The sequence below is a fragment of the Eptesicus fuscus genome, chromosome 17 (genome assembly GCF_027574615.1).
Source record: "Eptesicus fuscus isolate TK198812 chromosome 17, DD_ASM_mEF_20220401, whole genome shotgun sequence".
NCBI classification, from domain to species: Eukaryota; Metazoa; Chordata; class Mammalia; order Chiroptera; family Vespertilionidae; genus Eptesicus; species Eptesicus fuscus.
The window spans coordinates 52,383,853-52,396,215 of NC_072489.1; the positions used below are offsets into that span (position 1 = coordinate 52,383,853).

General features: G+C 46.3%; 1 protein-coding gene across 1 annotated transcript in view; it reads right to left on the reverse strand.

Moving 5' to 3' along the window:
* Positions 1–12,363, reverse strand: part of ABLIM1 (actin binding LIM protein 1) — a 185,328-nt gene that overhangs the window by 43,480 nt on the left and 129,485 nt on the right. The window contains exons 7-8 of the mRNA XM_028149531.2: positions 5,821–5,908; positions 1,649–1,707 (exon numbers count right to left, since the gene is read on the reverse strand). Coding sequence (XP_028005332.2) covers positions 1,649–1,707; positions 5,821–5,908 — 147 coding nt within the window. The remainder of the gene's footprint in view (positions 1–1,648; positions 1,708–5,820; positions 5,909–12,363) is intronic.

Genomic DNA, 12,363 nt, shown 5'->3' on the forward strand with positions numbered 1-12,363 from the left:
CAAGAGAAAAGACCCCACTCCATGCAGTCTGGCCTCATTAGCATTCTTGTCTTTGTCTCCCACGGACTTCACAGGGTAAAAGAAAAAGATTACTCAAAAGACAGTGCAAACCACTGGCTACTTGGGTGGTTTCTGGGCAGGATCCCCAAGCTATGTTGTGAATTTTACATTTTTATGATAAAAGTGACAATAAGCACCAACTTTAACATCCTAGTAGTTTATAAAGATATCCCGTTGCCAAAGCATCCGTGGTTCCTCCAAGATCCCGGGATCTGGAGCCCAAACACAGGCCCAGCAGTGAGGGCTATACATGTGCTCAAGTTGACACGATCTGTCAAACCAGAAACCCAAACCGCCCTGATACGGGGGCAAATTATTTTTCAGTTTGTCTTATTTTTACTCAATTATTCTGAGAAAAAGTGGCTTTCTTCCCCCTCCACTTAAAGTGTCCTCCTACTGGGGTCACACACGCAGCTTCTTATGCCTGTTAACGGCAGACTGTGGAGAAAGGAGATCACAATAAATTCAGCCCATTCTGTTCCCGGAGACACCATGTGGATCACAGTCACACGCCAGCTTTTCCACAGGCACCACTCAGTGAGCTAAACGGAGGGACTGGGGTCTGGATCCCATCGGATTATTGCTCAGGTGAAAAACCGGGGCGCCTGAACAGGATACAGATCCCGACAATGACCTTACAGCTGTGTAGACCCTTTGCTTCAGAAACAAATAAAATTGTGTCCCCTGGAGGCGTTCTGAGATGGACTAACACAGGCGGGCTTTGGAAGAGAGAGAGAGAAAGAAGGTCCATCCTTTTGCCCGTGTGCTGGATGGTCTAGGACAGTTACCAGGACACTTTGACACTATGTAAGAGTTAATTTCTGCCCTAGCTGGTTTGGCTCAGTGGATGGAGCATCGGCCTGCAGACTCAAGGGTCCCGGGTTTGATTCCGGTCAAGGGCATGTGCCTTGGTTGCGGGTACATCCTCAGTGGGAGGTGTGCAGGAGGCAGCTGATCGATGTTTCTCTCTCATCGATGTTTCTAGCTTTCTATCCCTCTCCCTTCCTCTCTGTAAAAAAGCAATAAAATACATTTTTTTAAAAAGAGTTAATTTCTAAAGCTACCCAGCACTCATGTCCACACAGACACGCCTAGACTCGCCATTATTTCCCCAAACCATCAGCGTTTAGACATGAAGGCTCCCGGGTGAGTCTGGATGTGAGAGGGTAGTCAGATGTCCTGAGAGCTGAGCACTGGATGCGGCGTCTGGGCTGGAGTGCTGCATTATGGACTAAGTATGAAAATGTCAGGCGAGGAGGTCGCCAGATGTTGGAACTAGGACGTCATGAATCATTTTTCTTCACATCTGCATGGTTTGACGTTTCCCTTGAACACTTTGCTAAGAACCTGACTAGTGAGGCAAGGCTTCCTGGTCCAACACAAGCATTTGGAACAAAACACACACAATCCGTTTAAGGTAGGAGGGAACCTCCTTCCCCGGCCAAAGGCCTTTCAGCCTGGTCTGCTATAGAGGACAAAACTCACGGCCAAGTGACTTCACCCACATTCCAGCCCCAAGAATCAGCCACGAGGGAACACATGGCTTGCCAATGCACCTGCCATCACCCATCTCGAGTGATTTCCTTACCCGCAGCTTTTCCTCCGTCTTGGTAGACTGCTTACAGTCGGGATGCCAAACGGTAGAACCTGGAAAGACACAAGGCACCGCTAAGAGCAGGGGAAATAGAACAGAGGCCGGTTCTGTTAGCTAGAACTTGTACGAAGGGTTCATTCCCCCTCTCCCCAGCACAGGGGAGAGCTGGAGCCCTGTGCCACGGGAACCAGGACCAATCCAAACTCAGGGTGAATTTCCCTCACCTTGTTGGCGCTTGCCCGATAAAGGTCAAGATTCCTTAAAAAAAAAATGTTTTCATTGATTTTAGAGAGAGAGGCAGGGAGAGGGATAGAGAGATAGAAACGTCAATGATAGAGAAATACCAATCAGCTGCCTCCTGCACCCCCCACACTGGGGGTCGAGCCCATAACCTGGGCATGTGCCCTGACCTGGAATTGAACAAATAGTGGCCCTTGGTTCATAGGTCAGTGTTCAACCACTGAGCCACACCGGCTGGCGAGGTCATAATTCTTGACCGCAGAGATGACGAGCTGGGCATAAATGTTTTCATGCAAGAGATATGTAATTCTTGACTGAGTGTTTTTTCCCCCTGATATATTATTATCCTTTAAAAGTATTGCCTGTGTGCTTACTGCAGGCTGCATTTATTTTCAGAAATAGAAGCCATCGGCATGTTTATATAACATCAGAACAACCAGCAGTTTAGCTGAGGGGAATGAAGTGCAACCAGGTCGCCTACATACACGTAGTCATCTACCCAGATACTGGGATATCGGACCAACGAGTAGAAAGGCGGACAATTACATTACAAATCCAAAAGTTTCCTTCATCTTCCAAACTTTTAACTAACTGAAAAAATATACTGACTGTTAAACTAGGGAAGCTATTACTTACGTGTCATTTTCTGTTTCTGGGTCAATGTCTCCCTTTCTTGGGGCACAAATATTGTTAAGGATGGCCCCAGAACTAAGCAAAACACATATATCTCATAGGAAGCTGTTATCTTGTAAAAATCCAAGCCTGCATGTATAATTTTGTATGCCCAGATATATATGTCCTTTATAAATTATGGCCAAGACCTACACATAAGGACATGTTCAAATGTGGGGATGGGTGGGAGAACCAGAAGGAGCACTTAAAAAGATTCAAGCAAATAGAGTTGCTAAGTTGAAGGCAGTGAGTATCTGATATATACCCGTATGTAATAAGAGTCTCTATGAATACAAGGCTATCTACATTTTGCTATGAAAATCTTTATCTCTTTAAACAGCAATCTGTTTGTACTTGAAAAGATAACAAATTAACCTACTTCTTGAATTATTTTATGCCACTGAGCTAAAATAGTGGTCAATGAATGACAAGGGAAATATATTGCACATCAGAATAATACTTTAATCAATATTTAACAATCATTTCTATCTTGCTTAACCCAGGGCCAGGAAAGAAAATGAAGGAGGAGGAGGAGGAGGAGGAGGAGGAGGAGGAGGAGGAGGAGGAGGAGGAGGAGGAAGAAGAAGAAGGAGGAAGAGGAGGAAGAGAAGAAGAGGAAGAAGGAAGAGGAGGAGGGGGAGGAGGAACAGGAGGAGGAGGAGGAGGAGAATAGTAGTAGTAGAAGAAGACAAAACAAACAACAACCAGAGGAGGAGGAGGAGGGAGAAAAGGAGGAGGAGGAGTAGAAGAGGACAAGGAGGAGGAGGAGGAGAAGGAGGAAGAGGAGAAGGAGGAGAAGGAAGAGGAGGAGAGGGAGAAGGAGGAGGAGGAGAGAAAGAGGAGAGGGAGGAGGAGGAGGAGGAAAACAAACTACAACCAGAGGAGAAGGAGGAGGAGGAGGAGGAGGAGAAAGAGGGGGAGAAGAATAGTAGTAGTAGAAGAAGACAAAACAAACAACAACCAGAGGAGGAGGAGGAAGAGGAGGAGGGGGAGGAAGAGGGGGAGGAAGAGGAGGAGGAGGAGGGAGAGGAAAAGGAGGAGGGGGAGGAGGAGGAGGAGTAGGAGGAGGAGGAGGAGGAAGAGGAGGAAGAGGAGGAGGAGGAAGAGGGAGAAAAAGAAGAAGAAAAAGAAGAAATAGTAGTAGTAGTAGAAGAAAAAGAAGATCAAACAAACAACAACCACAGTCCCTTCAGCACCAACATTTACTCCAAGGCTGCCTACAAAGCACAGGAAACGCTCTTAATGTGGAGAGCCAAGGGCCACGGGGTCAGGGCCGGGTCCAGGAGCACACTCGCTGTGAAGGTCTGTTGATCAGGAGTCCTTGGCCAGAACCCCGGGCTTGCACAGTGTCCCATTGTCCCCCAGAGGCCAGGCACACAGGAACGTGACACAGAGAGAACATCAGATGCCCGGGAAGATGAACCTGCTCATTCTTCAGGGATGTGCCGAGAGGCAAGCAAAGAGCACCGCGCCCACGAAGAGATGGACAACAATCCCTGGAATTCCGAACGCAGCCCATCGGGGCAGATAGCTGTGTGCCTGTGGCGTGGATGTGCTGTGCTTGCGCACATCTATTCAGCTCCGTCTACGCCGCTCCCAGGCCCAGAGCTCGAGTCTCCGTTCCCAGCAGACACGGGGGTTACACTCACTCGAGTCTTTGTTTTGAGTGCTGTAATTGACACACTAAAACCCACCACAAAGCCTGGAGACCAAGTGGAAATAAATCTGCTCCATTCTGAAAACGCAGTGACACCTGCAGATGGACAGCGTGTCCCCAGGGAAACGTGTCGAACGAAGCCCGGATGAGTCCGTGGATCTGGGTTCTTGTCACTTGTCTTTATTGGGCCCTTTAATATTCAGTGATTTTTTTTTTTTTTTTTTTTTTTTTAGGCAGAATTTTTCAGAGTAATCATCCTACAGCTAAGAGGATGTTTGGGTTGTTACTATCTCATATAGGCGGCATTTTTAAAGAGAGAGTGGCCTAAGCTTTGCTTTAATATTCCGGAGTAATTTCTGCAGACTTGTCTGGGTGGCATAAGAAAAACTGAGAGCGAAGGAAACCACTCATTAAAATTCACAGTATGATCTCACTCATATGTGGAATCTAATGAGCAAAATAAACTGATGAACAAATAAGTCCGGAGACATGGAAGCATGGAACAGGCTGACCAGCGCAGGGAGGGATTAACCCAAGAACTTATATGCATCACCCATGGACGCAGACACCGGTGCGGTGAAGGCCTGGGGCGGGGCAGGAGCCCGTGGCGGGGGAAGAGAGAGGGAGGGAAAGGGGGAACATCTATAATACCCTCAACAATAAAAATAAAACTTAAAAAAATGCAGAGTTTGGTGCAAAGAGACACGAAAAAATGACATTGAGAAGCAGATGAGACCCAGTAATTACCAACACGGAACGAGCACTAGCTCTTACGGTTCTTGCTAATTTTACTGATAAGCCCTTGTCTAGTTAATGACTCTTTTACAGCTAAAAATAGTGAGCTGCTGTTCGCCTGGCAGAAAACCTTCCCCTGCAGCCCCTCCGCGAAGCTTCAGCATTTTAGATAAAAACCAGTCATAGTGGTACACTGGGATCATCTCGCAAAGTCATTCTTAATTAAAAAAAAAAAAAATCTAATGGCTCCCTGGTAATCCCACCAGCAACGTCTCCATTTCTCTCTCAGGGGCTTTGGGTGTGTTCTCTCTGTTCTCCTTCAATATAAGAGCTTTGTCATCCTAATGGGATGAAATATGTCTGTGACACAATTCACCAAATATGAGCTTTCCTTCTCCCTGAAAGCTGGGATAACAGCCGCCTGGGAGGCCTCAAAAATCCTTCTGGCAGGGCAGTGAGAAGGGAAGGGACAAGGTAGCCATCCCATGAGCAGCATTTCTAGAACTGCTTTCTCTCTCGGGTCTTTTGTTTCCCAAACGTGTTCCTGGAGAGGGCTGGGCGGCGGTGCAGTGATCTTCACTCTTGCCCAACATCCGTGGCACCCAACACCCGGGCCTGCTCATTCACCGCAGCAGCAACACATCCAGTTTGCTAACCGCCCCAGGGGCTGGCTGCCAGCATGTCTGTTGCTTAGCTGGTTAATGCTAAGCAATGAGGTAACTTTTGGCCACATTCCCTTTGGATCTGGGTAACCTTGCAGCTAATGAAATGCCTCCTTCTCTGAAAACAACCAACCAAACACACAGCGCGGTTTTCCTCCCCCGGGTGGGGAGAACTTCCGGGGCTCCTGAGTCCACCTCACCTTGAAGATACATTTCCTCTCCTTCTGTGAACATCTGGTTGCATCTGCTGCATCGTGCACAGCTGGGGTGGTAATGTTTGTCACCTGCCTGTAAGAGAAGAGGTAGAGGGCGTTCAGTCGACTGGTCACTGTCCCCCCAGCCTCTTTCCTGGACTTGGGGGTGTGCGGGGAAAGAGAGGATGTGGAGGCAGGAACAACAATCGTCCAATTGACCAAACCTCCTACACCCACAGCCCTAGAAGCTGAAGCCGACGCCACTGGACCTGGGAGGGGCTCAGAGGCCAGCTTCCTGGGCTTGTCATGATGGGGCCGCCTTGCCTCTTGGGGTTTCTGGCTTCCAGCTCTCTCTCGGCTTGGGCTCTCCTGGACGATGGCCGGTTACATACCACGTGCCCGAGCTGAGGCCGCCCCAATCTCCCCCAAAAAAACCCACCTCAAAAACGTTAAAGCAATAAAAAGAAAGGATCCTCTGAGCAGGTTCTTGCTTTCTTAGCTAACCCGTCTGGAAGTAATGAAACCTACCCAGCTTACATCTGGATGAGGAAAACCACAGTAAAAGACACCGTCTACTGCTTTTAACTCAGAAGGAGCCCACATTCTCGTCTATGCCGCTTACAACAAGCTTTTGCCAAAATCTAATATTGCTTTCCGAAGAAGGCACTCCACTGCGGTGGCTCTGCATTATCCACGGGCATTCCGCCGTCTTCAATGTGACAGATGCCATCACAGCAGGTGCTGACTTCCCCGGAGCAAAATGTCACTGGACACGGCGACAGCTCTCTAGACAGGTGCCAAGTCACATTGGCGTCCCGCTCCAAATGCATGCCTGAAGAAACGAAATCTTTCTGGGGACAGCTTAGCAAACACTGTACCACCTGAAAATCATCCAATGCTCTCTGCATTAAATCATGTTGTCGGCCAACTACGAACGCATTTCTTCTCCAGGAACCATGTGGAAGGCAGTGCTGGGAGCCCAGGGTTAGAGGTAGCCGCCCCCTGTGCCCCGCATGGAATCTCAACAGGAAGCCAGAGGCCAGGCCGGAGTGACTCCTTTCTCACACCCTCCCAGAGAAACTTCAAAAGCCACTTGGCAACCAGAGTGTGAGATGGTGCTCAGCTACTCAAGATAATCAAGTGTAGGGGGGAAGTTGGGGGGAAATGGACGTTACTTAAAACTAGAAGCCAGGAATAAAATCTTTTCAGTGGTATTTGCCAGAAAATTCTAGAAGTGGTGCTATTGCTCTTGTCCACACAGTATGTTTAATTAAAATTTTCCCTCCTGGGGAGTGGGGGAGGGGAGAATAGAAAATGTCAACACAAAGTAGTTCCTTTCCTTAGGCCATTTAGGGTCCAACGTGAATGAATGAAGGAAGAGAGAAGATATGGCCGTAGTCAGTTCTAAACTATGTTGGCTCAGCTGGGTTGTCAATGCTGGGAGGTCCCCGTCAGTTAGGACAATCTAGGATTCTCAAGGAAAATGTAAGGAAAAGAATTAAGGCTCCTTGAGAGGAATCTGGTGTGGTCTACCGTGAAGAGCACGATTCTCAGTAAGCTAGGTATAGAAAGAAATTTCTTCAAGATGATGAAGTGTTTCCATCATATTTGGTGGCACAACATCAGAAGCATTCTTAGTAAAGACAGGAACAAGGCAAGGATGCATACTTTAACCAATGTTTTCCTACATTGTTTTAGTCCCAGCCAATGTGATAAATCAAGAAAAAGAAATAAATGTAAAGGTCACTTATAAAAGAGTTCAGCCAAGCAGCTAGATAAAAAAAATAAAATAAATAACACGTAAAAACCAATAGTCCTCCTATTCACTAGCAATACAAATTAAGTCAGTGTAATGGGAAAATAGGACCTCATTTGTAATAGTGACAAATCAACCCTTCCATGTAAGATTTATACAAAGAAAACCACAGCACTCAATGGATGAACAAAAAAGACTTGAATAGAGGTACAGTATTTCTGGATGGGAAAACTAAATATTGTAAAGATGTCAATTTATGTAAAAGAACCTATTAATACAATGCCTTCTAAATCAAAGTCCTCATTGGAATTTCCTTTACCGAACTTGACAAGCTAACTCTAATAAGTTCACATGGAAGAAAAAACTGCTCATAAATACACAGACATGTTTTGAAAAAGAGCAGAAATATAGGGGGATTTTTACCTTCCCAATATAAAAAGTTATTCTAAGGTTGAAATAATTAAAGTGCTTTAATTCTGGTGCAGGGAAAGAAAATAAACCAGTGGAACAGAAGAGAGGAAGACAGATGCACAGTCATACATATAACAAGGGAATTATGATAAAGGTGGAGTTTCAAACAAGTTGAAAAAATGAATTATCCAATTAATGTTGAGAACAATGGCTTTTCCACTTAGAGAGATTATAACAGACAGGGAGCAAATATTTGCCATGCATTTCAGACTACAGATTATCATCCAGAATATATAAAGAGCATCTATGAGGAAAAGTAAACAGCAATATGGGCAAAAGGTAACTTGCAGAGGAAATATAGATGACCCCCAAAAGAACCAGGAAATACAATTTAGTAAAATATATTTTTCTCTGACAGATTGGCAAAGATTAAAAAAAAAAAAAAACTAGTGTGAGGAAATAGGAATTCTCACACTGCTGGTGAGCAAAATTCTTTTTGGAAGGCAACGTTGGCAATATTTATAAAAGTGTACTATGTACATCCTCCCTGATGTACAAATTCCAGTTCTAAAAGCTATCCTATAGAAATTCTCACATGTGTCCTAAAGTGTGTATACTGAAGACATTCAACACTGCATTATATGTAATAGTAAATAACAAAGAAACAGAAAACAACCTAAATAAGAAAGTAGTTATATAAAATATTGATCTTATGTAGCCATTAAAAGAATGAAGTAAACTTATAGATACTTACATGGAAAGAGTTCAAGCTGATATTACTAAGAGAAGAAATCATGCAGAAAATAATACAGTCACATAATGAGTAGTCAAAAGAGTGGAGACACGAGTAAGTCTGACTAGATGCAATCCTGTTTCGGGACCCTGTGGTCTTGTGATGGTGGGAATCTCTCGGGCTTTCAGCTTCCACGTCTATAAAATGGCTAAACTAGCACTCACCTCGTGGAGCTGATGAGAGGACTAGCATTTTGCCTGGCATCCCCCCAACAGGCCTGTAAGTCAGGCACTGCTATTATTATTTACTAGAGGCCCGGTGCACTGGGGGAAGTGGGGGAGTTCCTCAGCCTGGCCTCTGCATTGAGCGTCTGCCCCCTGGTGGTCAGTGCACATCATAGCGACAGGTCGTTCTGCCATTTATTATATAGGATTTCAGAGAGAACGCACATGTATGTCAGTATCATACTTGTGTCCTGCACGGAGGGGCGGTAAGGAGAATGCACACCCATCAGTTTGTTGTGAATACCTCGGCAGAGACAGGAAGGAGTGAGGGTCAGAGCCCAACAAGTTCCTTTGTATGCTTCTGTACTGTTTCCATCCTTTACAACAGGATGTATTTTTGTATTCCTGTGTAATAAGCAAATAAAGACCAAGAGGAAGAAAAGTCCCTGTCTCTTGGAGTCATCACCCCTAGGGTTGAGTTTTCATCCCAATTTGTACAAGAATTAGGATCCTAAGTAAATCACAAACTCTCAGATGACCGTGTTGATGATAATAATAAAAGAGAATATTATTAGTGATTATTCTGTCTTCACAAATATTTAGTCACTAGTTTCATAATAACCTAACTAATAAGGTCGGAGCTAGTATTATTCTCTGTCTTACAGATGAGGAAACTGAAGCTTCAAGGGGTTTAGTAACTTGTCCACGGTCACAAAACTAGGAAGTGGTGAGGCCAGGATGCAAACCCAGGCACGTGCTCACCTGGAACCGTAACGAACAACCATTCAGTACTCAGCTGCTACAGCTAACTACACCACAGTGATGTTGTTAGGGCGAATGCTCAAAGGACATTTTGAAAATGGTGTGACACACTGCAAATAATAATAAAGACAATAATATTAATAGGAATAACTACCTAATAACCCTCTGCATGGAAATGGCGCCAGGGCCATTCACATAAAGAAGGCTTGTTGTGTGGGTTGGGAGGCTGACGAATGTCGCCCTGGATGTCACCCTTTCCAGGCACAGAGAGTCGCTGTGACCCATGAGCTGTCACACAAGATGGATGGAAGACACACCGAGGCCCCACATGGCAGGGCTCTGCTCTGTAAATCATAGCAAACATGCTGCCGAGAAACACCACCCCCGTCATGCCAGGACATTAGCCTTGGCCCAAGCACTTGCCTCGTCCCATGACGCTGAACACCTCAGGAGATTCAGTGAGCCAGACTCAAAGGGCAGTTTCACCACCGGCCCAGAGCCTTTGTTTCTGCAGCGGGCCTGGGGGCCACGGGGGCAGGTCCTCAAAAACCAAGGAGCCCCTTCTTTGCATGTGTGGGCTACCCCCCTGTTTCACTTCTCCTTGCGCAGGCACCCATGACGGTTCACAAGCCCTGTGCACAGGCCAGGAAGAGCATCAGAGCTGAACACAGACATGGGTCAGACATGGGCACACTAACCAAAAAAATAAATGAAGCTGGAGGAAATTTATTTAAATTGGAGCCATTTTTAAAAAAATGTATTTTAATTGATTTCAGAGAGGAAGAAGAGGGAGAGAGATAGAAGCATGAATGATGAGAGAGAATCATCAATCGGCTGCCTCTTGCACACCCCGGATTGAGGATCGAGTGTGCCCTGACCAGGAATCGAACCGTGACTGCCTGGTTTATAGGTTGACACTCAACCACTGAGCAACGCTGGCCAGACTAAAGTGGTCATTTTTAGAGGAAGGAAAAGCATTTCAGATCATGAGCAAAACAAAAGACTAAATGGTGCCCATAAAAGAACAGATGATGAGCTCACGGCCCATGGTGGAGAGAAGGCTGTGGGTCACGAACTTGCAAAGCACAGTGTGAGCTTTGTTGGGACAGGTGACCTCATAAGCAGTGATTACAGGGTGTGTGGCCCCAGGCACTCATGCTGCAATCCAGCTGTGCTTGAGCTCGAGAGGCCAGATGTGCCGCTGGGCTCCCCAGAGCTCTGCCCCACTATCCACCATCCATCTGTGCCCTGCTTTTTAAAAAAATGACAACTCTGTTTTCTTCATTTTCACATATTCAAAAAGCACATGTTAAACGTCTACATTGTGGCTGGCATGAAACCCTACCCAGAGTAAACAACTGGTTTATTTAGCTGAGTTTTGTAAGGCACCTGCCTACACATTCAAAGTGCTAAACACTGCTTGCCTTTCATGTGCTGATTAAGTCAGACTGGTGTGGTTATTATTACTGTTTGGTTAATCTCTACCAGTAAATGGAAGTACGGACTTCGGCACACAGGCTGGGAGACCGTCTGGGTAAATACCACCGGCTATGTGGCAGGATTTGGTATAAGGCACCGCATTTTTTATGAGACCCGTTATCCAGAAGATCAAAAAGGAGTCCTAAACTCCTCGTGGAATCGGGGGTGGGGGGTGGGGAGTGTCACTGGGAAGGGCTCTAATATTTGGAATCAGATGATTTGGGTATTATTCCTTCATTTGGTGTCCCCGAGAGCTCAATTACGTCACTATTTACCCTCTCCAGCCCTAGGCTCTCCATCTGAAAAAGAGGGTAGGGCTGGGCTAGACAATTTCAAGTCCCATTCAGCTGTAAAATTCTACGATTCTGTGTCAAATCCTGGTCCCTCAACAGAAAAGCAATTGGGGCAGAGAAAGGACATTCTTGGTGGTGGGGAATGGCATTCCATCAATGACTCCCTGGTGCCTGACACCCAGGAGGAATGCGGGGTGGGACTAAGCCCTGTGCCTGCTGTGATAGGCCACGGGGAGGGGAAAGGGAACTGTAATTGGACAGCTAGTCTGCTTGTCTGCTGAGCCGCTGGACAGTGACTGTCCTTCTCCCTTTCTCTTCCCACCTTCCTCCTGGAGTGACCTGCGCCTGACATGCACCGAGGAGACGTGGAAGGTGACTTTTGAGGTCAACCTGCAGCCATGTGTAACTTACGCCCTGCCTCCTTCCACAGAGCACCCACCGGTGCTTATCAGAGAAGGCCGCGATCTAAAAAGCCCTGAACAAAAACTTCAGAGGAGAGAGAAAATCCAAAGACCCCAAACGCAGACAAACATGTTTGTTGTGATGTGAGCTTCTTGGTAGATGAGAACAAAAGGGAAAATGGGCCACAGACGTCTCGCTGTGTTAGAAAACGGCCACACACAATTGCCACGAGAGGGGCGAGGTTTCCTGATTCTAAATTAAAATGACAGTCATCGAAGGCTGACGCTCCACGGGGTCTGGCTGGGCCAGGCATTGTACCTAGGCCTTTAAGTGACTGGCTTCGAAACAGGCTGGGGAGGCGGACGCTATTTCACAGCCTCGTTCCACGAGCAAAAAAAGAGAAAACTTAGCTATTTACCCAAAGCCCCCCAGTGCTTCCAAAACCCAAAGCTGGGCTTTGGGTCCAGGTCACCTGACTCCACACCTGCT